We start from the raw sequence: 27,193 nt of genomic DNA, 5'->3' as shown, positions 1-27,193 counted from the left end.
TGTAGTTTTTTTGCATTTTATCATGTAAATACACTTTATTTATATAGCACTTTTCAAAAGCAGGTTTACAAAGTGCTTCACATACAGTACATAAAAACAAACATGTTTGCTTACAGTACCAAGGCAATCTAGACAAATAAACAACAAAGTGACTTACCAGTTGGGGATACAAACCTGAAGAGCCAGGCTCACTGGTAAGCTGCCTTCATGCTACAGTCGTCCATCCTTCCTAGAAACACGTCCACCAGGAGCGGTTAGGAGTAGGGCTCAACTAACCCAGCTCAACTGGGGGGACCTCTGTGACCAGTCAGAAGGGACTCCTGTGCTTGCTGCAATCAATTAATCTCAACCAGAGTTTATTATTATTTACAAAGTAATACAAAAAGAGACTGTCTGTCTGTCCAAGACAGACAGACAGACCAGATACAGATACAGTATATATATTTTTTGTTTTTTTAAAGTTTTTTTTTTAGTTTTTTTTTTGTTTTTTTGCATTTTATCATGTAAATAAACTTTATTTATATAGCACTTTTCAAAAGCAGGTTTACAAAGTGCTTCACATACAGTACATAAAAACAAACGTGTTTGCTTACAGTACCAAGGCAATCTAGACAAATAAACAACAAAGTGACTTAGCAGTTGGGGATACAAACGTGAAGAGCCAGGCTCACTGGTAAGCTGCCTTCATGCTACAGTCATCCATCCTTCCTAGAAACACGTCCACGCGCACCAGGAGCGGTTAGGAGTAGGGCTCAACTAACCCAGCTCAACTGGGGGGACCTCTGTGACCAGTCAGAAGGGACTCCTCACTCCTGTACAGACAGACAGACAGACAGACAGACAGACAGACCAGATACAGATACAGTATATATATATTTTTTTGTTTTTTGTTTGTTTTTTTTTGTTTTTTTTTTGTTTTTTTTTGCATTTTATCATGTAAATAAACTTTATTTATATAGCACTTTTAAAAAGCAGGTTTACAAAGTGCTTCACATACAGTACATAAAAAAAACAACCGTGTTTGCTTATAGTACCAAGGCAATCTAGACAAAAACAACAAAGTGACTTACCAGTTGGGGATACAAACCTGAAGAGCCAGGCTCACTGGTAAGGTAATGCAGCTGCCTCCTCACTCCTGTGCTTGCTGCAATCAATTCATCTCAACCAGAGTTTATTATTATTTTCAAAGTAATAAAAAAACAAAAATAAATGATAGAGTAGATACCTTGTTGTTTGATTGTCGCCTTCAGCTGAGAACTCCTCTAGTCTCCTCTCATCTAGTCTACTCTCATCTCTCCTCTCATCTCTCCTCCTCTCATCTCTCCTCCTCTCGTCCTCTCCTCCTTTCGTCCTCTCATCTCTCCTCCTCTCGTCCTCTCCTCCTTTCGTTCTCTCATCTCTCCCCCTCTCATCTCTTGTCCTCTCCTCCTCTCATCTCTCCTCCTCTCGTCCTCTCCTCCTTTCGTCCTCTCATCTCTCGTCCTCTCCTCCTCTCATGTCTCGTCCTCTCCTCTCCTCTAGTCTCCTCATCTCCTCTAGTCTACTCTCATCTAGTCTACTCTCATCTCTCCTCCTCTCCTCCTCTCGTCCTCTCCTCTCATCAAAGTCGGGTCCTTGTATGGCGATCTCTGACGGCCCCATATATGGGTACCTTACTTACCTTGTATATGGTTTTTGTTCCATGGTTAGGTCCAATCCTCTCCAACAACCACTTACCTGTGGCTCAGCAGAGCGGCTCCCCGCTGTCCACACTGTCCCCACGCTCCCCGCTCAAAGCTGACTCAAAGAAGGCGTTCCAGTCCACGTTCACGTTCACCACCACCTCCTCGCTCAAGGCCGAGTCGAGGAAGTCCAAGTCGTCCTCTACAGGGCTGGTGCTGCTCAGTGGCTCGCCACTGTACAGACTCAGGTCCCCGCTCAAGGCCGGATCTAGGAAGTCCGAGTCCAAACCCCAGTCGAAGTCGACCGTCTGGTCGTCCTCTATGGGGCTGGTACTGCTCAGCGGCTCGCCGCTGTCAAGACTCCTCAAGGCCGAACCAAGGAGCAGACTCAGCTCCCCGCTCAAGCCCGAACCAAGGAGCTGGTGGTGAACGAACGGACTCTTTGGGAGCCAACCCAAGGCACAGCTAGGAGGGGAAGGAGGCGCACAGGAGACAGCGGAGGTAGCAACACTGCAGAGCTCTGGACCCTGATGCTGTTGGATAGGAGGGAGTGGGGGGTCCGGACTGAGCTCCCTGCTCACGATCCAGTCGAGGAGGCCGTCCAACTCTTTCCGTTCTTCAGCATCAAGCCGGCGGGAGCTGGATCGACGGGAGACTTTGGCCACGCTAGCTGTTGAGTCTGGATGCTTCTTCCTCTTCAGCCTGCCGCTCTCCTTGACTGGCTGGTTCTGTTCCACGCTGGTGGCTTCATCAAGGCCCCTGATCAGCTGCTGCGGCACGGGCAGGGGTGGGCTCTGCAGGGGAGGGCTCTGCAGGGGAGGGCTCTGCAGGGGAGGGCTCTGCAGGGGAGGGCTCTGCAGGAGTGGGCCCCACTCGGGTGGTCTCTGCAGTGTCGGGTCATCCTGGACGGACTTCATCCACTTGTTGAAAGCCCCGAGAAGGATGCGCTGGGCATACTGCGGGTCGACCGTCCAGAAGCCTCCCTTACCTGTGTTGTCTTCTGGTCGAGAGACACTGATGAACCCCTTAACGGTGGACAGGTTGTGCCGGACGCTGTTCTTCCAGGAGTCGGGTTTGGCGTGGTGGCGGAAGTAGGAGAAGTTGTCCACGAACCACTGGTAAACGCAGGAGACCGGGATGTTGCTCTTCCCGCCGTCTTGCATGGCCATGCAGATCATCATGGGGAAGGTGTAAGGCGGTTTCTTGCCAGGGGCGCCGCGGGGCACGATGCCAGGGAGGCTCTGCTGCTTCCAGATGTAGACCGCCGGTGTGGTCCTGGTGGGTGCGGGGTCCGCGGCCAGAGGGGACACCTCAGGAGAACTCACCGGCTGGCGGCAGCTGAAGACAGGAGGTGGCTGGCGGTGGTGTCCGGGGCCTGGCTGGGAGAAGTCACAGGGCAGTGGCCTGACCAGCCACTGCAGACTGGTCAGGCCGTCGTCCACGTTGAAGGAGGAGAAGGAGGCGTTGTCCATGTCCTTAGTCCGGGTGGCGGTCGTCACCACCTCGGACCACTGGGCTGCACGGCACGCCATGGCTCTACTCTGAAAGCTATCTACTCTCTCACACGTCCTTATTCCTTCTTTGTGTGTGTGTATATGTGTATGTGTATGAGTATGTGTATTGTATGTGTGTGTGTGTTTACCAATTGGTGTCCTCTCCTTGTCCTCTGCACTGTGGAGAGAGAGAGAGGGAGAGGGGGAGAGAGAGACACAAAATTAACACATAGCTCACATAAAAGTGTGTGTGTGTGTGTGTGTGTGTGTGTGTGTGTGTGTGTGTGTGTGTGTGTGTGTGTGTGTGTGTGTGTGTGTGTGTGTGTGTGTGTGTGTGTGTGTGTGTGTGAGAGATTCAGTGGTGGATAAGTCCTGTATTCAAAGTACAATAAAAAAGTAATACAATACAAAAGCATTGGCATCAACATATACTTACAGTACCAAAGTAAAAAGTACTTTGGTAGTAATTATGAATGGCCTGTTTCAGAATAAAATCACTCAAAATGTGTCAAACCTTTTCAAAAATAGCTAAAGTATAAAATAGGGCTTAAAGGGGAAATCCACCCATTTTCAATATTTAACTATGTCATTAATATAGCATAAAGGAGTTGTGTGGAAATAAGAAAAAAGTTCCCCCCTTTCTGGTTTCAGGATTGGCGTGCCGTGCAGCCCAGTGGTCCGAGGTGGTGACGACCGCCACCCGGACTAAGGACATGGACAACGCCTCCTTCTCCTCCTTCAACGTGGACGACGGCCTGACCACAATCAATCCTCCAGTTCAAGGCAACACAGAAAGGGGGGAACTTTTTTCTTATTTCCACACAACTCCTTTATGCTATATTAATGACATAGTTAAATATTGAAAATGGGTGGATTTCCCCTTTAAGTAGTTAATTCTTGTATTAATAATCTAAATCTGCAAAGCAACTAGTAAATAAAGCTGTCAAATAATTGCAGTGGAGTATAAACAATACAACAATATCTTCCTCTGAGATGTAGTGGAGTAGAAGTTTCAAGCAGTGGTTCTCAAACCTTTTCATGACATGGGCTGCTGGTTGCACTTAAGGAGGCACAAGAATACTTTATACCCCGCAGGACAGTAGAATCTACTGTATTGCCAAAAAATAACACATCTACAAGCTTGGCAAGCGACCTCGTGATTCATTTGACAGATTTAGAAGCGGGATTCCATCATCCATTCAAATGAACACTTCAAAGTGATGGTCAAGTTAAATGAGCCACAATGATATTGCTGTAGATAGCCTTTTAACTAATTTCACCATATACAATCAAAAATAGGCCATTATAGCTAATCAATAAATATGAAATGACATTTCCCCTTATATATCATTTATTGAACCAGTAAAAATACATTGAGACAAAGTCTCTTTAGCAAGTATGCACTGCCAAGAGCCCCATGCTTCAAACTGACAAACACAGACAGAAGTCCATAAAACACACTTACATACTGACTACCAGTCACTAATGTCACTAAAACACACATGGGCAACATAGAGCCCAACCAGCCCCACATACGCTGGTAATCCAGCTTGACAGCGTGTCGCGGGTTCGACTCCCGTACCCGACGACCTTTGCTGTATGTCTCACCCCATTTCCTGTCAGCCTACTGTCTAAATAAAGGCTTAAAAAAAAATCGCCCAAAATCACCATAACAGTTCTAAAGCTTAACGGTTCAATTTGACAAGCGACAGGATGAAAACACTAGCCATATCTACCATCAAAACTCACGCAACATCACCAACGGTTCAATTTGACAAGCGACAGGACGAAAACACGAGCCATATCTACCGTCAAAACTCACCCAACATCACCAACGGTTCAATTTGACAAGCGACAGGACGAAAACACGAGCCATATCTACCGTCAAAACTCACCCAACATCACCAACGGTTCAATTTGACAAGCGACAGGACGAAAACACGAGCCATATCTACCGTCAAAACTCACCCAACATCACCAACGGTTCAATTTGACAAGCGACAGGACGAAAACACGAGCCATATCTACCGTCAAAACTCACCCAACATCACCAACGGTTCAATTTGACAAGCGACAGGACGAAAACACGAGCCATATCTACCGTCAAAACTCACCCAACATCACCAACGGTTCAATTTGACAAGCGACAGGACGAAAACACGAGCCATATCTACCGTCAAAACTCACCCAACATCACCAACGGTTCAATTTGACAAGCGACAGGACGAAAACACGAGCCATATCTACCATCAAAACTCACCCAACATCACCAACGGTTCAATTTGACAAGCGACAGGACGAAAACACGAGCCATATCTACCATCAAAACTCACACAACATCACCAACGCAACGGTTCAATTTGACAAGCGACAGGACGAAAACACGAGCCATATCTACCATCAAAACTCACCCAACATCACCAACAGTTCAATTTGACAAGCGACAGGATGACTTGAGTGATTTATAACGACAACATGCTAATTTTTCAAATGTAAACATTCGTTATCTATGAGGCTAAAACACAAAACGGCCGTTTAAATGATCCACAATGAGTTCAGTTAGCTTCTGAACATGAAAATTAACTCACTTCACGGCACAACCAAACATTTTGCAATCGATAAACATAAACATGTCATGTTCCACAGAAAATCAACTTACCTCAATTCAAACTCGACGACGTCAGGCTTCCAAAAACGGAAGAAAAAGTAAATCCAAGTTTAAAGTGCAGAAACAGTTGAAAATTAAACGACAAAACGAATCCGTTAAGATGAAAACAGTATGAATGTTGAGATGTTACAATGCACGTTAAGATGAAAACAGATGAAAACAGTAACAGTAAATTCCTCTCAGTGTTGTTTTTATCGGAGCTGATATGTCATGCGACTGATCAAAACAGTGTCTGAACAGAAGTAACGTCTTCTCTCGACTGGATCTCAATGCACCTGCTTCGCGAGTCCTTCCTGCAACGCCATTGGCCCGCGCTTGATTTGACTTTAAACAACGCCTTCTGATTGGCCCCTGAACCGAACGACCAACCTAGCCTGCTCCTTCCGCCGTATTCCACGGTACCGGCGGTTGGCATAATTCATTATTATAACTATATAAACACGTTCCTCCACGGAGTTTTAATTTGTAATTTGTTTAGTTATGTATTTTTAATAATGATAATAATAATGATAATAATAATAATAATAACGACAATAATGATGATAATAATATATATATATATATATATATATATATATATATATATATATATATATATATATATATATATATATATATATATATATATATATATATATATATATATATATATATATATATATATATATATATATATATCATAATATATTATTATTATTATTATTATTATTATTATTATTATTATTATTATTATTATAAGACTTACTTTTATTTCAGTTTTTACTAGTTTTAGCGTTAGTCTTTTTTTGTTTTTCGTTGTAGTATGAGGTAGTTATTTAATAGGGTCGGGATGAGACTCAAAAAGATCAGAATAAATATTGGATTTTGACAAGGACTATTTCTCACTTTTTTGTTGTTGTTTTAGTTAGTTTACTTTGCAAACACACAGACTTTTCTGTTAGTATTTTTTTTTACTAGTTGTGTGCGCGTTCCATGTGCGTGTGCGTGTTTGTGTGTTTGTGTGCGTGCATGTGCATGTGCATGCGTGCGTGTGCGTGTGCATGTGCGTGCGTGCGCATAAATCCGTATGCGTGCATGCGTGTTTGTGTATGCGTGCGTGTGCACGCATGCATGTGCGTGTGCGTGTGTGTATTGTGTTTGTGTTAGAACTCTTGCTATGGCATGCAGTAGGTGTCGCTGCAGGCTGTGAACTGCCTGTTCTCGACCACCAGTCGCACAACAACAACAAACAGCAGAACTGAGGGAAACGCGAGTAATGACAATGACTCTGCTCTAATAATGTCTGTTTTCGCCAGGAGGTTTTATTTTTGTTGTTGTTCTGAATGAAGAAGGTAGGTAGCTAATGTTGTTGATAGATGCTGTTAAACTTATAGATAAAACCTTCATTTCCATTTTCATTCAGTCACATACATGTCTTCAGTAAACTGAGTGAAGCTGTTTGTTTACTTTGTGTGTAAGATTTTGTCAACTCAAATCAATGGTGAGGACATACCAGTGTGTTTGATAGATGAACCAAGGTGATAGCAGTCCTGTTAATGTTGTTAAATATCATGTACTTTCTGTTTCATTCTATATTTAAACGTCTTTATTCAACCTATTGTTGGATTTAACCTTTTATAATCAACTGGTGGTTTGGGGGCAGTTTGGTTTGGTGCAGATTGGAAGGGCAAGGGGCAGTTTAAAGGGGATCATGGATCATTCATTAAATAAACCATCTTGATTACCCAGACAGGTCAACCAACCACACACTAAAGTTGAAAACCAATATAATATGAAACCTATGTATTGACTCATAAAACTGTCCCTGAGCAACAATATACTCAGAAATGTAGCATGGATTACATCATTGAACACTTCAATGTCGTCTACCAGCAGGTCAGAGATTGAGTCACCCATTCCATACATTTCCCAAGTTGTTTGTCTGTTGGCTTTTTGTCCTATAGATTTGTGGTGAAATTATTAAAGTAAAGGTATTTCTTTTTCTATTACTCAACCTGTCACCACCTAAATATCTGCATAGAAACATTCAATCATTCATTGGTCAGTGATCGGATGAACATTAATATTATGAATAATATATCACTTGTCCTTTTCACCAAACAAACCACCTATATAACCAGTGATCACTTCAGAGGAGAAAATGTTACTTCAGGAAGTATGGGAACATGGCTGTAATGTATCAACTAGTCTACTGTATTTATTGTGTCCCTAGGAAGAGTTCTTCTCTCTCTGTGTGGACAAACTGACAGAGATTCCTGCCAGTGATGATCTCAATGTGACCAAGGAGGAGATGGTGTTTGAGGCTGCCATGTTGTGGTTAAACAAGTGTCCTAGTACCCGCAGACATGTTTTGAAAAGGTCAGTCACTTCTCAGTGTTTCACCTGATTTTCTGCAAAGACCACGGAGAAGTCAAGACAATGTGACTGACTGTCCAAGGCCAGCTTAAAGGGATGGTGTTAATGTTCCATGCTGCTCTTTATACTACACATGACCTTGGATCCCACATCCCAGGCTTGGAGTGGAGTGAGATTAGAGGGCTTATAATAACACACATGACCATAACTATTTCTCCACACTAACCGATATCGATTAGATGCACGCACTCTTGCTAGCTGGGCTTAAGAGTTCAAATGTATGCAATTTTTGTTTGGTTTTATTGTAATTTGATGGTCTAAATCAGAGATCGGCAAATATGTTTGGTCTCGGGCACGGCCAGTTTATTTCCCCAAATATGGTGGGCCAGAACATAATCAATGGTCAATTTAAGAACTGTAACTTGCGGCACTCTCGCTCTCGCTCTTGTTACAATGTATAGAGCAGCCTCTGAATTAATATCTTTCCTGAAATTAAAATCTTTAATCCATTTTTTTGTTACCAAATAAATACATTGAGCTTTAAACTGTAGAACAACGTACTATTTTGTTCACTTTTATTGTTTACTTTACCGTGATGTCTAGAAGACAAGGAGTTGATGTCTTGAATACATGGAGGTTTTTCGTTTGTGTAACATTCCTACGGTGAATGAAGAAAATGTGTTATTTTTGCTTTACTTAGATGGTGTGAAAAGACATGAAATGGAACACAGATCTTCTGCCAGAATCAAATGGTTCATCATGTGGTGACCTCTAGCCAACCTGTTGATCCTGGTCTAGTATAAGTTGGACCCGTTTTCTGTCCAAGTAGCTCCTCTGAGGATGACATTGGCTCTCAATTCAGCTTGACATTAGATTTTAATTTTTCTTTTGCTTCAACATCTGGATGACAATTGATGATTTGGGTCACTGTGATTTAATATCAACCTTCAATGTGTTGTGTGTAGGAGATTGTACTTGAGGAGCAGAAATTGACAGCAGAGAAAGAGTCTGTTGAAAACCACCAAAAACTCCTTGTGAACAAGTTTCATAATGGCCGTGATGACGCGGTCCAGAAACTGAAGACCACACAGCAACAGTTGGAGTTTTCTCTCTGTATTTAACTCATTGAGTGCCAGAATTGCCAGATTTTTTTCTGGCTATGTTGTCCCAGTGCCAGAGAAAATGGGCATTATCAAATGGTTTGCGTGTAGAAAATTTAATTTGGCCACTGCAAAATAAGGTGAGCATTTAAACAGGGTGTATAACTGCAAACTCTTGTACCCCCAACCCCCACCCCTTCCAATCAACAGAAATCCATGGACCAAAAGAAAAGACTTCGAGATGTCATGTCGATGAAAGAGAACCACGAAATGTCCCAGCAGATCAAGGACATGATTGACTCCTTCAATGAAAAAGCTAACTCAATCTAGTTGGCACTCCATAGCATAGGAGTTTATTTTAGTACCTGGTGTCAGGTAGGGCACCTACTGGTTTACGTGGTACTGCCTGAACCTCCATAAGTGAAATATCCCCTGGAAAAGCAGGAATGTTGTCTTGGATGGGTAGATATCCTAGGACAGGAAATGTATGGATTGTAGCTTTAATTTCAACAGCTGATTTACTCATGCCTCTAGTTGTTGTATTCTTCTGTTTTGTATTTTTGTCTTAAACAATGTTCAAAATAGAACTAATTAAACATAAAACTAATTAATTCATAGTAAGTTCAGAATACTAGAGTTCTTTTGAACCAGTGGCGTTCCCAGAAAGTACATTTAGGGCAGGCGAGATTTTTTTCTCTACCCCCCCCCCCCCCCCATCACTATAGGCGACGTCGCTCTGCGGAATGGATACGGCAGTGATTGGCTGCGACGAGGAGGTCCGACGGCCACTATTCTCTTTGGATTTTTTTCACTGCCTGTTTTTCAGTCTTTTACTTTATTTTCTAGGGGAGGCTAGATTTTAGTTGGGCAGGCGGCCGCCTGCCCTGCCTCTATGGTGGGTACGCCACTGTTTTGAACAGGTTGTCCTTTGCTCAATCCAACATTTGTTGTCGTTGAAGAGTTCCACCCAGAGTAACTTTTTGTAATATAGCCTAATGTGCAATGCTATCCATTTTGGACATGTGGGCTACTGTAGAAGCAGTGGTGTGTTCTAGTTTTTTTCAGAGGGTATATGATGCGCGTGGTCGTGGGTATACGCTCTCACGTTTTCAATGGATGAAATGGTTATCTGTTAATCTGGACTGTATACGGCGTATAACGGTAGAACACACCACTGTGTAGAAGTGTCCCACGGTCTACTTACTCATACAGTTTGTGTTCAAAAGGCAGTTTCTAGTATTGATTGTTTCCCTCTGGAGTGTTATGCTAATTGCATTCAATTATAAACACATCTCTCATTGTTATATATATATATTTTTACATATCCCTCTTCTGGTTGAATGCATTAGTGACCTGGGGGTTAGGGCATTGGTTCTCTTTTGATACATTTTCTTATCTGGTAACGTTTAATAAGAAAATGGTCAAGGAAAGTGCAGGAATGACAGCAGATGAGTCTAAAACAGAACACCTGACAATCAACTGTTGTATCAGCTGTGTGTATAGTAAAGGATTTGTGTGAAATAATGCACACTTGTGACATCTTGTGGTTGAGAGTTGCAGGGTGAGTTTTTTAAAGCCTTCTACAGTTCTTGGCAGTAATGCTGCATCATCCTGCCTTGACATGAAAACGTTTGAGAAGCAGCATCTCAGCAGCTGGCTCTGGGCAGGCCATAGAGTTAAAAGAGTTAAAAATGGGGCAGGCGCGTTCATTCATGGTTGCCCTTGCCCTTCAATCTAGGCTGTGTAGTTAAACAAAGGGTAAAGTTCAGCAATGATAATGATGTACCATGAATGTTCAAATCATGTACACTTTACGTTATTTTAAAAAAATGTCAAAGCATACATTCATTTTTTAACATTGAGGTCCCCATTTCAATTTTTTCCCTTTTTGTTTACAGTGTGGTTCTCAAAGTGGGGTCCGGGGACCCCCAGGGATCTTTGGTGTGGTTCCAGGGTCCCCAGCAAAAATAAAGCATACTTCAGCTATTCAAAATAGCAGATCTACAAGCTTGCATTATGAGCTTGCAATTTTTGACCAATTTTGGAAGAGCTTAGGGTAAAATGTTTTGAAGATTTTAAGAAGATTCTAAGAAAACAATGTAAATCTTCTCTTCTGCAGGTGGTCCCTGGCACAAAATGTATTCAGATTCAAAATGTAATCTGTGGCCAATAGCCTACATATTCATTTGGGGGTCCTTCCTTGACATGAAAAATTTTGAGAACCAGCATCTCAATAAGCAGCTGCTCTGGGCAGGCACGCAGTAGTGTAAAAAGTACTCAAATGTTTTATTTAAGTAAAAGCATCAATACCACAATGCAGAAATACTGTTACAAGTAAAAGTCCAGTATTCAAAATGTACTTGAGTAAAAGTACAAAAGTATTAGCATCAAAATATACTTAAAATACCGAAAGTAATGAAGCAAATAAAATGTTAAATGTTGAAATTAGCAGATGTACAAGCTCACAATACCTGGTGATGTGAAGCTTGTAGATCTGTTATGCCTATGTATAAAATAGGACTGAAGTGGTTAATGCATGTTTTATAATATAATTTATATCTGCAAAGTATCAAGTAGGCCTAAAGTTTTCAAATAATTGTAGTGTAAAAAGTGCATGTAGTGGAGTAGAAAAGTAGTGGAAATTGAAAATACTCCAGTAATGATTACTCAAATGTGTACTTAAGTACAGTACTTTACACCACTGCAGGCACGTTCATACGGGAGGCATGCGTTAATCCGACAGACCTTTTCTCCGACTATGTGGCATCCGCGTGCGGTTAGGTCTGTCGCACTTCAATCTAGGCGGTGGCACGGTGCATTCAAACACCTGACACTCTCTCAACCAGGGTTTCACTAAACCACGTAAAAAGGAAGAATAGAAGAATACATTATTTGAGTTAAAAGAAATGGACCGGTAAGTAAAGAGTCAATAGCCAATGACAAATGAAATGCTATACGTCGTCGCTGTTAGAGTATTTAAACTAGCTCTAATTAACCGTGGCTTTGTTAGCCATGCTAATAGTAACTGCGTCATGTCGTCGGCCTCCTCATTGCGCGCCTGCTTGAAATGCTAAAATTAAGCTAACATTAGCTATTTTACTGCGTATTGGCATGAAATTGCAGTGTTACTTCCTTCATAACAGTTGTTTATACCATACTAATTAAGGTTGTTTTATAACAGCTGGGGTGCTGCTTAAGGCTCTATCTATGCACAGCAGCCATATTGGAAAGAAATCGGGCCTCTTCATTACTTCGGTGTTACCAATGATTCTAATGAAGGCTAGTCTGTTCCATTGTGGTCAAACAGACCAGTGCTGATATTGTACATGTCGGCTCAGTGGAAACGCTCTGATCCACCAGTGGGTGTCAATGTCAAAGTTGGGTCCAGGGACCCTCATGGTGCCTTGAGGGGGTTTCTAACTTCTAAATGGACCCTCGCGGGTGTGTAACTCTGAGAGTGTACAAATGGGTCCATATTTGACAAGGGTCCATATTTGTACACTCTCAAGAGTTCTGGGGGTCCTTGAAATTAAATGTTTGAGAACCACTGTGCTACACTAAATGGAACAGAGCCTTCTAGTATCATTGGTAAGACCTGTAAAGGAAGTAAGGAAGAGGCCCAATTTCTTTCCTATATGGCTGATGTGCCCTCAACCCAAAATGAGCCTGATGAGCCTGGCATAGAGCCTATTGTGGACGTTGGCTCAATGGAAAGGCTCTGCAACACCAAATGGAACAGAGCCTTTTAGTATCATAGTTGACACATGAAGGATAAGTGACCTTGAACTATTTAAAGCCAACATGGCTGTGAAAAGGGTCTATTGTTCCTTGCACTAAAGTACATCAAACTGTCCATGTCCAGACTTGTAGTGACATGTCAAAGCATCAATTTTGGCCACCGTGTATCCCAGAGATGTTAATGCATTAAGTAGTCCTTATTCATGGCAGCTATACTATACAGACATGAAATAGTATGGTAAACACAGGTGTAATACCAATGATTATGAAGGGTCCATTACATGATTTAGTGTAACAGAGCCTTTGATAAGATTGTACATGTCCGCTGTTGTAAGCCGGCTGACAGACACTACAGTACATATCCTGTGATGGTATCCATTAACAGAAGTCATCTGTTCATGTTACTGGTGATAGATTGTACATAATACTTGATGCCTATGTTTATTTTTCAGTTTTACCTGTACCTATCCTGTGTTTCGTGTTTATTGCTGGTGCTGCTTTGACACCTGAATTTCCTCACGGGGATCAATAAATGTCTAATGATGCCATTATCACTTCCAGTGTAAAGAAGAGACATGCATCTGGCAGCAGACAGTCAGAGATGCCTTTGCGGGTGGCTGATACAACTAGGAGGAGCATGTATGCCACACCCCAGAGGTAGGTTTATTGAGTTAATTCAGTCTAGACTTTTAAAGCCAACTGGGCCTGTAAATGAATCACATCTAAAAGTTATTTGTAAACATAAAACAAAAAGTTTGGAAATTTGTGTTTGGTAGATTATTACCTCTGTTGTAACAATTCTTCTTGGCAATAACTTTTATACCGTTGGAAAGCCTGTTTATTTCCCTTTTAAATAGAGTACCGAAGTCCTGACGCCACTCGCTCATCCCCTGGGTTGTGGAAGTAATTTCTCTATGGAGAATAACATTGGGTTATCTTAGAATCGTCTCATATAAGAATTGTGGTCCAAAAATAAACAAACTGTCTCTGCGATATTGTCAGGGAGGTGGCTCTGTATCGTTTATGATAGTCAGTCACTCATATTTGATAGAGTCTGTTTCTGGGGAAACTAATTCGGTGGAAGTAATATTAGCGTTTTCTCACCGCCAGTTGATGCTTCATATCCATATGAGTCAATTCGCCGGGATCATTTGTTTATTTTTGGAACACAGTGCTTATTTGACATGATATTAAAGACGTCTATGGGAATTAAGAATGGGGGGGGGGGGGAGGGACCGCGACCCAGGTAGGATGCGTAAATTACGCCAGACTTCGCTGCTCTATAGTGCCCCATTTGTAAGGACCATGCATTTATGGGATGAGCAGCACAGCGGAGTGTGTGTTTTTTTTGCCCATGAAACATTTGTCAAATCTTCTCTGCCCTAAACGGCTTATTCTAATGTTGCTGTATACACTCTTGTGTGGTGTTATTTGGTTGGTTGGATGATTGACGTCTATCAGTGCCAAGGAAGAACATAGTCCAGAATTTGGGAGGACAGAGAATGGAATAGCCTGCCAACCAGTCCTGACCTAAATCAATCAGCTTGGTCTTGCTTTTGGTACTAAAGTGACCAACCACAACCATGTTGGCTGACACGTGAAACAGCAGTGTGAGACCATGCTTGTTACCAGCATGAGGAGCAGGTGCCAGGCTGTTGTGTCTGTGTATGGTTCTTCCATATGCCACTGAGGCTCCTGACTGTTTGTGAAATGAATAAATTGTAAAATTGCCAATTCTTGTTTCTTCCTTGTTACTGATAGACTTCAATCATCCAATCCACCAAACGACAGCAAGATTTGTCAGTCTTTTCATGGGCGCAACCATGAAGTTGCTCATAACATCAAATACAAACATTTAATGGCCATATTCATGATGTTGTCAGGCATTCAGCAGGGTGACGCCAGCCTGAAAATATACTAGGATGCCACTGCATATTAACTGCTTTAATTTAAGTGCCATTTTAAAACTGACTTTGCATCAACTGTATACTAGTCAAAATTTCGGATTGTGTGTGATACATGTTTAATTGTTACCATTGTTCATTTACAGTACAAGTGTACAACCCTCCTATGGCAAGCTCAACATGAGCAAACCCCAGTCTGGGACCTCTGAGAGGAAGACCTCCTTCTTTGGTGCTCGGTGTGTAACTCATACAAAACAGGATTTAGAAGATGTCATTATGCAGTCAAAACAGTGGGCTAATGATTCATTTAGGATGTGCACCCAATGTTAAAACGTTAATAGGTGAACTTGATCACTACAGGGCTAGTGGATTGGATGGCAAAAGCAGCTTTGGAGGACGGAACAGCCTGTTTGGCAGTCTTGGAGAGTCTGGGAAAAAGGACCCCAGACCTCTCCACGACAAATCATACGTGCAGCAGTGCGTCAGGAAGTTGTGTGAGGTACTACGAACCCTTCACTACCTCCAGTGGTGGAAGAAGTATTCTGATTTATTATTTTAGCAAATCACAAAAATACTATCACAATTACTCCATTTAGACCTGTTGTAACCTACACGTGTTTATAAGGCCTGTATATTGAACATTTTACTTAAGTAAAAGTACAAAAGTATTGGCATGAAAATACTAGCAGTAAAAGTTTTCAGACTTGTCAAAGTATAAAACAGGCCTCTTAAGTGGTTAATGTATGTTTTGTGTTATCTAATAATGTAACTTGATTTTCTCTTTTATTTCTAGTTCCTCACAGAAAACGGGTACCCAGGAGGAGTGTCCACCAAAACCCTCCAGTCTCCCTCCACCAAGGAGTTCTTCAAAGTGTTTGAGTTCATTTACCAGCTGTTGGACCCAACTTTTAAGATGCCTAAATCCAAAGTGGAGGAGGAGATACCTCGTTTGCTGAGAGACCTCGGGTAATTTAACAATACCGTGATACTTCTACGCATGTATAAAAAGTAAAACATTCTTCTGACAATTGTTGGTGAGGTAAAAGCCTCTTTAATTTTAAACTCTAAACAAGGGTAAATTATTTGCCTGTATACCTCTATTTGTCTTGTTAAAGAGCAAGATCATATATTTTTTAAAACTAATATAGGTGAGGTAACGCTTAATTGGTGGTGATCATAAAGAAGAACCCTACTGATTTTGCCAAGTGACATCCTTTGGCCAAGATTTCCACTTACATTGCATACAAGATACTGTAACTCAAAATCTAATGGGTGGATTGCCATGAAACCTGTTGAGTGTAGATTGAAGACACTCTGCTCTGACCATCTGTTTCTCTTTGTGGTTTAAACTTTAAGGTATGCATTTCCTCCATCTAAGAGCTCCATGTATTCTGTTGGAGCTCCACACACATGGCCTCAGGTGTTGGGCGCTCTCATCTGGCTCATTGACACGGTCAAAGTAAGGCTTGGTAAACCATACATCAGGGATGGGCAACTTTGATGATGGAGAGGGCCACTATATTTCCACTGTCAGGCTGAAACCTCTTATCTCTGTATTTTAACTTTTTTCGTCATTCTATGTCTCACAAAAGTAGCAAAAATAGCCGATCTACAAGCTCAAAACGCATCGCAGTGCGGCGCGTTTTGAGCTTGTAGATCTGCTATTTTTACATTTTTTTTATTGGAATCCTGAATAAAAAATGAAAAAAATGAAAATGAAAAATGACTGTCAATTACACACCCCGTGAAGCCTTGAATTCATTGAGATTTTTATGTTTTTGTCACTTTCCTAATCCAATAATTTGATGAACGGGTCATCAGTCGGTAGGAGACTCAATAGAGATTCTTTGAGTCTCATACCGGAGACTCCGCCGGTCATCAAATTATTGGTTTAGGAAAGGGACAAAAAAACAAAAATCGCCATGAATTCAAGGCTTCATGGAGTGTGTAATTGATAGAAAATATGTTTTTTTTTGGGTGAACTACTCCTGTAAAAATCATCTTGTAATAAAACAGGTGCAATTATCGATTACAATTGGGTTAATTGATGCAAATAACTACACAAGAAAATTGGGTTTCTTATTTAGTGTGGTGCAGTGTCTGTACTAGAATAAATTTAACATTTAAAATATGTTGTATGTCAGATCTACCGCTGTCTTGAGACTGAGGATGACCTGCTGTTCAAAAAAGGTTTTCCTGAAGACGAGACAAAAGTTGAAGAATCGGTTGAGCATAACAAGGTAAGCATTAGTGTAATACAATACACATCACCATTGATTGATTGATTGAATACTTTAAGATTGTTAACAGTACAGTCAAACATAAATGTCAAACACAAATATGTTGAATGCACTTATTGTAAGTCGCTTTGGATAAAAGTGTCTGCTAAATGAATGTAATCCCAGGGGCTTGTTTCCATTGTGGTCCATATATGAAATACATTTGCTAACGTTTTAACAGTTAGATGGATGTTTTTACCAGCTGATATGAGATTGTAGTGTCTTATCACACTCTTTGTTCCCTTTTCTCCTCTGCATGTCTTTCTCTCCGTCTCTGTCTCTGCATGTCTTTCTCTTTCATTGTTACTTTAGATGTGTCTAGAGTTAATAACTGACACATACGCAAAGTTCATGCAGGGAGCAGACGCATTTGAAGAAGAGGATCATGCATTCCTGTCTGAATTGAGTAAGTATTCAGGGAATATTACACATCTGTAAGAAGAAACATGCATTTATTTGAACAGTTATTATAATGAACTTGACCAGCTTGTTGTGCAAAGGTCAGTTCTTGTTTTTTCTGCATGTGTCCCATAGAGAAGGCATACAGTGTGGATGAGGCCCAGCTGGCATCTATGGAGCAAAAATACACATTGCTGAGTGAGCAGGTGGAGCAGCTGGAGAATGAGAAACAGTCGGTTAGTAGCATTGCAATTTTGAATTCACGCACCTTTACGAAGCCACCAGTGCCTTAGAACTTGTACTGTACATCAATACTAAGCCAGGTTTTACATATAGACCCCCATAAATTAAACTGAGGGAACATTCATAGAAATCGCAAACATTTTCAGGAAGGTCAATCTTTAGGGATAATATGAGCTTAGAGATTCAAAACAATTTTTACTTACTTTACTTAATCTATTGAGTGGAAATCCAGCACCACACTTTTCAGTGCAAGAAAAGAGAAAGATAAATCATAACTCACCTCTTCTATTCTCCATCAGGATCCTCTCATGAACAAGTGGCAAGTGCAAGCTGTGACTCCTAACCTTTTTGTGTAGATAATCTCTTTTGGAACATTTGTTTACTGTTTTCCTTTTGTAGAGGGACCGTGGCACCACATTTGTCTGTGCAAGAAAAAAAAGAGATTAATCAGAACATTCGTCACCTTTTCTCCAACAGGATCCTCTCATGAACAAGAAAATCGAGAAGGATAAACTCCAGACGGAACTCCAGACAATGGACGCCTACCATAGTCAGCTTGTGACCTTCAAAACTAGTCTGGAGAGCCAGGACTCCAAATTGGCTGAAGAGCTGAAGGTTGCTGGTAAATGGCCATCAAGAACTTCTATTTTTACCAATAGCCTGTTGCTTGACATTCCACACAGAAACCTTAGATTTTCAGTCATGTTGATAACGGTATGCAGCCTTGTATTTATTAACCACTTAACCCTATATATTTGTATTTCGGCCCCCTCCTTTTTTCCCTCTAGACCAAATCTCTTCGCCAAAATAGCAGATCTAAAAGCTCAAAATGCATTGTGTTGGGGGATTGTAGATCAGCTATATCTGCCAAATGTTCACTACTATGATAATGAGAATATACTGACGATAGGGTTCCTGTGGTAACTGGATGTGTACAAGTTTCTGCATGCAAAAGCACTGTATTCATACTTAAATTAGTCTCCCCCTACTGAAACGGTAAGATGGTCATCCCTTCTTCCCACACTACCTCCACAGGCCACCATCTTGACTCTCTAACACAGGAGCGGGCCAGACTGCAGCACCTGCTGGCTAATCAGAAGTACACTCCGGCTGACATCGAGAGGCTCAACAGGGAAAAGATGGAGCTCCAGCAGAAAATCTCCAGTCTCAGCAAGGCTCAAGAGGAGGCAGAGCAACACGCATGGCACGAAGAGATGGGTCTGGCCAAGATCAAGGAAAGGGTGCGTATACACCGAGTACACACAGTATAAATCCTGAGCGTTCATTTAACTAGATGGTACAAAACCATTTGTAACCATGTGGTTTGGATGTATGGCACAGGATTCACTATCATGATGCACCTTTCTCCTGAAACAATTAAACAGTGGTGCTGCACAACAATGTTAATGGTATTGTTCATCCAAAAATGACAATTACTTCCCCATCACAGGTTGAATGGAAAGTGGCAGAGTACCATAAAATGGCCCGTAAGATAAAGTTGATCCCGGCATCAGCAGAGAATGCCTGTGGACATGATTTTGACATACAGACCACATCCATGTATCAACCTGGTGCTATGGTCCAGTATAAAGCACAGATACAGGTATGTAATCTATGGATATGAATTCATACTTTCATTTGACTATGTGATGGGACATTTATAGGTCAGTGGACTGGGCAGACCGTTATCTTGTCCCTGAACTATCTTAACAAATTGCAGGCTTGTGGCTTGACTGGTATCGGTCTTCACTGATTTCAGCATTAATTCAAGTCATTACAATTTAACCAACTCAGCCCAAGAATACCTTTCTGTCCCAGGGTTTAGGCTGATGAGTGTATGCGTTAGAGAATCGTATTGTATTCCTATCTCATGCTGGCATTTCTTGTGTTAAAGAATTGCTACTTTTTGGTGCATACTGGTGTATGCTTTATGTTTAGTTGCCACTGAAGAAGATGATCACTGACATGGAGAAGGAGAGTGAGCGAATGGCCAACCAGAAGCTCAGTCTACAGGGGATTAATGAGGAGGTAATATGGGGCCAAGTTATTACATTGTGTTTGTTAATCTCTTCCTCACTCCTGTTTTTTTTACTGTTGAAATAATACGATTTGATCTAGATTCGATGCACAGTGTGTATAGTGTATAAATGTTGCATGACTCTGTATGCATGTGTTTTAACCACCTAAGCCTTGCTATTTTATATTTTGTCATATGATGGTGTCATATGGTGACAGCAAAAAAAGCTCACATGATCGCAATGTCTCGCACAATGTGTTGTGTTTGTAGATCAGCTATTTTCGCTGGCCTTGTAACGTGCCAGGTAATCATGTTAAATGTGACTGTAACGGTATTAAATGTGGCTGTAATGTGGCAGCCAGGTATTAATCATGTAAATGTGTTTGTCTCAGATGAATGGCCAAATCATTCACAAGAGGAAGGAGTTGAAGCTGCTGAGAGAGCAGATGTGCAAACTGGATCTACAATTGGAACATGACATGCAGGTAAAGTGTGTATACGTGTAGAGCAGCCTCTGAATTATCTGTCCTGAAACAAACAAAGAGGACACCTGTATTATTGATTATTTTATGGACAGCTTGATTTAGATGGTGTAAAATGACATAAAGCATAAAGCCAGAATCAAACTGGAATTATGAGGTCAACTTTTTTAAAGTATAAGTTGGACCTGTTTTCTGTCCAAGTGGCTCCTCTGAGGGTGACATTGGTTCTCAACCAATTCATTCGATTTTAATGTTTAAAATTTGTAATCTGACTGAAAATTGTTTATGGGTCACACTTTAGAAATCATTGATATCTACCTTCAACAATGTGTTGTGTGTAGGAGATGGTACTTGAGGAGCAGAAATGGACAACAGAGAAGGAGTCTGTTGAAAACCACCTGAAACTCCTTGAGAACAAGTTTCATGATGACGTGATGAGCCATCATGACGCTGTCCAGAAACTGCAGACCACACAGCAACGGTTAGTGTTTCCCTCACTGTCTTTACTGAGCAACCTAATGCATTTAACCACGTCAGCCCTATGAAACTAGATTTATTTTTGAAAACATGCCCAAAATGCAAGGTTGAAGTGGTTAAAGGAAGGAGAGTTTGTGGTGGAGGGGAGATGATCAATGATGAAGGTTTTTGTGCCACCTGTTACTCATCACGTCCTCACAATATTGAATATTGCAGTCTCGTATATGGTGTCTGCGTGGCTCAATGGGTGAATCAGGGGCGTATAATCCAAAGGTTCTGGGTTAAAAGCTCCCAAAGAGCATTTTTCACTTTCCATCTGAATTGTGAAAGGTGAGTTACTAAGTATTACATTCCCGATTGCGTCTTCCATGCTAGCTCAACTGATAAATCAGGGGTTTATAATCCAAAGGTTCTGGGTTCAAAGCTCCTAAAGAGCATTTTTCACTTTCCATCTAAATTGTGAAAGGTGAGTTAAGTATTACATTCCCGAATGTGTCTTCCATGCTAGCATGGCTCAAATGATAAATCAGGGGTTTATAATCCAAAGGTTCTGGGTTCAAAGCTCCCAAAGAGCATTTTTCACTTTCCATCTAAATTGTAAAAGGTGAGTTAACTATTACATTCCCGATTACATCTCCTATGCCAGCGTGGCACAATAGATGAATCGGAGGTTTATAAACCAAAGGTTCAGGGTTCAAAGCTCACCTAATACAAAAGTCAACTCCAACAACTAATACAAAATATCTCAAACAATAATCAATACAAAACTTCAAAGTGCCTCAATAAAAAAACATAAAACAGTGGTAAAAAAAATAACAAATAAGTCAGCTATAATACTAATAATGTCAATGACATACAACAAAAATGGCTTTGCTTATTATGTAAATGTATTAAGCTCCTCCCACTGGAGACGGGCTTTACCCATGCTCCTCCCCCTCCTACCGGAGCTAACAAGAGGGCGTGAAGAGGGAGGCGGGCTGATTCCACGCTCCTCGCCTTAAAAAGAGCAAAGATAGAGATTTACCAGGACCAAGATTCAAACCCCCAACCTTCCACCTGCGAGGCCTCTCCTTTTCTCTTGCGCCACCAGGCTTTTCACACTAATTAGAAACTGGAGGTAATATTTGAAGTTTAAGGGAGAGGTGGCAGGTCAAAAGTTGAAAGTCTACAGCAAACACCTCTCCCCCTGACAGAATGACTGAATCTACTAGATTCACTGATGATCAGGGTTCATTATGACACAACTTTTTTTGAGTTTTAGGTTATTGTTAAAAAACATCTGTTGGAAAGAAAATCACACCCAGTGTGAAGTGGGCGGTGTGTGGTCATCACAAAATGACTCACTTAAAAAAAAAGGATAAATGACTTTTTTTAAGTCCATACTGCTATTCATAGGGCTGCACATGTGTCATGTGTTTCGCTAGCCAATCACAGTCCTGAATTTGCAAAGTCAGCCAATCACATTACAGTTAGTGGTGATGACACTAGCTGTAATGTGATTGGCTGACTTTGCAAAAGTATCGCTTTGCATTAACAATGGAAGGGTTAGGGGTGTAGACTGCGTTGTAGACTATTGGCCAATCACGGTGCAGGATTGGTCAGTGTCCAAAACTCACTTAAAATGCAAAGGATGGTTGGAGAGCAAACAGAGGGATGTTTAATGTTATCAAAACACATATTCCTTATTGTCATATCTTAAAGTAATTTATCAATTTCAGAAGACCAAAACTATCAGTTTTAATGTGTGAACCTGGCTCAGAGTTCAAACAAAATAAGAGCAATACACTTAAACACATAATTGATGAATATAAAGACAAAGGCTACTTAACTAATTGTTTATGAGTGAGTTAGTCTGCAGAATCTGTAGTGGATGTGTGTAAAGCAGTGGTTTTCAAAGTGGGGTCCAGGGGACCCTCATGGTTTCTTGAGGGGGTTCTAAATGTCCCCTTACATTTCTGTAACTCCCGAGAGTGTACAAAATGGAACCAAATGGACCCCTAATGGTCCATTTGTACACTCTCAGAGATATGGGGCTCATTGAAATTAAAATGTCTTAGAAGTAAGGTGTTGGATGATGGATGCAAACCAAAAGACAAACAAGCCGAGGGGAGAATGAGAGACTCCAAAAGTAATGAAGACTGCTGTCACTATGCGAGTCAGGAGGGAGTGCAGGACAGAAGTTTTCTTTTTTTTATTATGGCAAAAACCAGGGAACACAAGGAGCACGAGAAGGACTAGGAAGGCACTTGGCAAGTTTCACTTGTAAAAGCACAAGAAGATGGCCTACATACACCGAATCAAGGCGACTAGATCAAACATTAAGATACTCACAGACAACTACATACAACAAACAGACTGGCAGTGAAGGGCAAACAGCAACACATTGGAGACACAGGCGCTTATGTATGGACAATCAACACACGATTGGCTAGGGCTAAACAAGACACAGGTGAACAACATTTGCAAATGACAGGGTGAGACAAGACAGGTAGCAGCAAACAGGAAACACTCAGACATCACAACAAAACAAAAGGTACACAAGTGTAAATTAAAACCTGAACTAAGAAGATATATTTCTAGAATATGTAAAGAACACAACTGTATTGTAAAACACCAAGTATAACTAAGAAACAAGGAACACAACAAGAAAACACAACAGTTATTGTTAAAAAACAGATCTGTTGGAACATTTTTCTCTGCACCCAGATTTACTCTTTCATTGAGAGCAAACAGAGGGATGTTTAATGTAATCAAAATACAAATCCGTGGTCTGGGCCGCAGTGTGGCGGTCCAGGCACCCTAGGCTGCATTGACAGCGTGTCGCGGGTTCGACTCCCGTTCCCGACGACCTTTGCTGCGTGTCAACCCCCCATCTCTCTCCCCATTTCCTGTCAGCCTACGTTCCCTATCCCTCTCTAATAAAGGCATAAATAAAAGCCAAAAAAAAAAAATACAAATCCGTTGTCATATCTTATAGTCATTAAATAGAGTTGCATCTTCCATATCAGTGTGGCTCAGGAGATATACCAGGGATTTATAAGTTGAAGGTTTAGGCTTTGAAACGCCTTAATATGATTTTTCACTCTCAATCTAAAATTGAAGAGGTTGGTTAAGTATTACATTCTTACGTGAGTTTTCCATGTTAGTGTGGCTCGTGGTATTATTCAGGGTTTTATAAATAAAAGCAGGGTCCCCACGGTCATGAAATTCCTGGAAATATTTTGAAATTAAAAAAAAAAAAATCCAGTACTGGAAAAGGTTTGAAATTGATCAAACATCATCAAAGGTCCTGGAATTTATCAAGGGTCCTGGAAAAATATTTGGCTATGCATTGTTTTTGGCTATTGATTTTGTTAAAACAAAACATTTTCATAAACATGAATAATATTACACGAAATATGTAACATAAGTAGTTTTTCGCCGAACGGGCTGTGTGACGGCAGCCTAATGTATGTCTCAAACTTTATTTTTGCTACACTGCCTATCTTTGGGCATTCTACATAGGAGTAAGAGACACATTATTGCGCCGAATGATTGTTATATAGGCCTGGAAATTGGGCTAAATATTCTGGAAAAGTTTTGGAAAAGTTTTGGAAATTCATTGCTAAAAATGTGTGGGGACCCTGTAAAAGGTTCAGGGATCAAACCTCATGAAGAACATTATCATCGCTCTATGTACATTCTAAAAGGTGGGTTAAATATTATTACATTCTCGGTTGCATCTTCAATGCCAGTGTGGCTCAAACGTTAAATCAGTGGTTTATAAACAGAAAGTTTAAAGGTGTAGTGAAATGAAAAATATGTTTTTCACACTTTTAGAGCATATCCGTGGTCATCATATGGGCATACCTAACAATAGATGCCCAAAAAAATGAAAAAAAAACATTTTTGTGTAATTTTACATCTAAAGTCCCTAAAAAGCCAATCTTAATTACTTCCTGTAAACGAAAACGTGCTGCGTGATGACATAACTCGACCTTCGTGAATATAAATGAATCTTGATTACATGCACCTGTTTGATTCCCATAGCTGCACGTTCTTCAAACACAGCTGATTTTAATTACAGAGATACTCCGTTTTGAATCTCATTGAAGATGAGTGTATTACTCATTTTAAACTTCATCTGCACACTAAAATATGTATCTGAAAACATTATAGGTTAGAAATAAGCCAGGTAGTAGCAAACGTGCTTCACTGGCCGTCTCTCTCTCACTTGTAAACAAACACTAGCCGTGTGCCAGCACGGCTGAAGTGATTGAGATCCAACGTCCCATAGCCTGAAGGGATGGGACCTTCTGATTGGTTTAGAGTCGTTGAGCCGACGTTTCGGGCTGAACCTTCAAAATAAAATGCCCGAAAATGTCACTTCAGTGCGTCTTTAAGGGTCAAAACTCCAGAAGGAAAAAATTCACTCTCCGTCTAAATTCTCAAAGGTGGGTGAAGTAATACATTCTCTATTGCATCTTCCATGCCAGCTAGCATGTGAGATAAATCAGTGATTTATAAACCGTTGGTTAAAGGTTCAAAACTCCTGAAGAACTTTTTCACTCTCCATCTAAACTCAAAAAGGTGGGTTAAGTATCACATTCTTAGTTAATTATTACATTCTCAATTCCATCTTCCATGCTAGCATGGCACATGAGTCAGGAGTACAAACCATGGCTCAAATGATAAATCAGGGGTTAATAATCTAAATATTCTGGGTTCAAAACTCCCAAAGAAAGTTTTTCACTTTCCATCTAAATTGTGAAAGGTGAGTTAACTATTACATTCCAAATTTCATCTCCTTTCGTATTATATTATCCTAATTAAAATTGCCTAATGGGAGGGCGGACGAACCACCGCCACGTCACTCTGACTCAGACATAACCATAAACAAACCCGATAAGCCCTGGAGATCTGGTTGTCCAGTGCCACAGACCACTATGCCCATATATGGTCATGTGCATATATGGGACAGGACTGGTGCAATGTAGGTACTCTAGATATGAGGGCTGCATAGCAGCCCAAACCTCTAGTATTTCAATGGCACAGTTGTGGTTGAGGATGTACTGATACAGTTATGCACAATAATCACTCATCCATGTCTGTCTAAAATGTGGGTGTGTTTAGAATAAAGACATTGACTTATATTCCTATCTGTACCCTAGGCACCAACTGGTGCTGCTTGAGACCAATGAGGAGAGACGAACAGTGTCTAACAACCTGGCCACCATCTTCACCCATGCTGCCGACCACTTGGCCATGTTGGAGGTACAAAATGTGAACTATAGCTAACTTAATGACTTGAAATTCATCTGAAGCTTTAGACTACATGGCATACAGTAGATCTGTTGAATCTATCTAAACCAGTAGACTAGATGGTGCAGATCTGTTCATTACATTACATTACAGTCATTTAGCAGACGCTTTTATCCAAAGCGACTTACAATAAGTGTATTCAACATAGGTAGGGAACGAAAACTACTAATCACCAGAAGTCTTAATTGCATTTTCTGCAAAAACAGGCAACCAAGAGTATACCTAGCGCTAAGGTAAAAGTGCAATATATCAGCTACAGTTCACACAGAGACCCCCAGAGACTGTGGCCGGTTATACATGAAACCACCCTTTCTTTTCCATTCCTAGACTTGAAACTTAGACAAAAAATATTATTTAACATCTACCTTTACAACTTAAGCCATATTCTATACTTTTTCATACAACCTGTCATGCGAGAATAGTCAATCTACAGATCACCTTTAGATCGTCTATATTTTCTATTTTTGAAAATATTTTTGACAATGGCATGCCCAAAATGGGCATTATCAAATGGTTTACATGTAGAAATTTGAATTTGGCCACTGCAAAATAAGGTGAGCATTTAATCAGGGTGTATAACTGCACCTATCTTTGTCTAAGCTAAGTTCTTGTACCCCCAACCCCCACCCCTTCCAATCAACAGAAATCCATGGACCAAAAGAAAAGACTTCGAGATGCCATGTCGATGAAAGAGAACCAGGAAATGTTCCAGCAGATCAAGGACATGATTGACTCCTTCAATGCAAAAGCTAACTCAATCTAGTTGGCACTCCATAGGAGTTTCTTTTAGTACCTGGTGTTAGGTAGGACACCGAAGTGGTACTGCCTGAACCTCCATAAGTGAAATATATCCCCTGGAAAAGCAGGAATGTTGTCTTGGATGGGTAGACGTTGTCTCCCACACTGTATGGATTGTAGCTTTTAATGTTAACAGTTGATTTACTCCTACCTCTAGTAAGTTCAGAATACTAGAGTCCTTTGCTCAATCCAACATTTTTGTCTGTAGTTGAAGAGTTCCACCGAGAGTAACTTTTTGTAATATTGCTTAATTTACAATTCTATCCATTTGACACATG

General features: G+C 40.9%; 1 protein-coding gene across 1 annotated transcript; it reads left to right on the top strand.

Moving 5' to 3' along the window:
• Nucleotides 1–7,655: 7,655 nt before the first annotated feature.
• LOC311062844 (kinetochore protein NDC80 homolog) lies at nucleotides 7,656–26,880 on the top strand (the record flags this gene model as incomplete). The annotated part of the gene is made up of 19 exons (XM_084082063.1): nucleotides 7,656–7,697; nucleotides 8,035–8,115; nucleotides 9,143–9,273; nucleotides 13,577–13,672; nucleotides 15,066–15,155; nucleotides 15,280–15,418; nucleotides 15,713–15,885; nucleotides 16,276–16,378; nucleotides 17,064–17,159; nucleotides 17,511–17,604; nucleotides 17,733–17,833; nucleotides 18,318–18,462; nucleotides 18,876–19,081; nucleotides 19,291–19,443; nucleotides 19,779–19,868; nucleotides 20,250–20,342; nucleotides 20,681–20,820; nucleotides 25,967–26,069; nucleotides 26,761–26,880. 19 exons carry the CDS (start codon nucleotides 7,656–7,658, stop codon nucleotides 26,878–26,880), a joined length of 2,196 nt encoding a protein of 731 aa, XP_083938189.1.
• Nucleotides 26,881–27,193: the final 313 nt, after the last annotated feature.

This window comes from Gymnoscopelus microlampas, assembly GCF_963454915.1.
Source record: "Gymnoscopelus microlampas genome assembly, chromosome: 16".
Lineage (NCBI taxonomy): Eukaryota > Metazoa > Chordata > Actinopteri > Myctophiformes > Myctophidae > Gymnoscopelus > Gymnoscopelus microlampas.
This window is presented reverse-complemented; position numbering and strand designations above follow the sequence as displayed.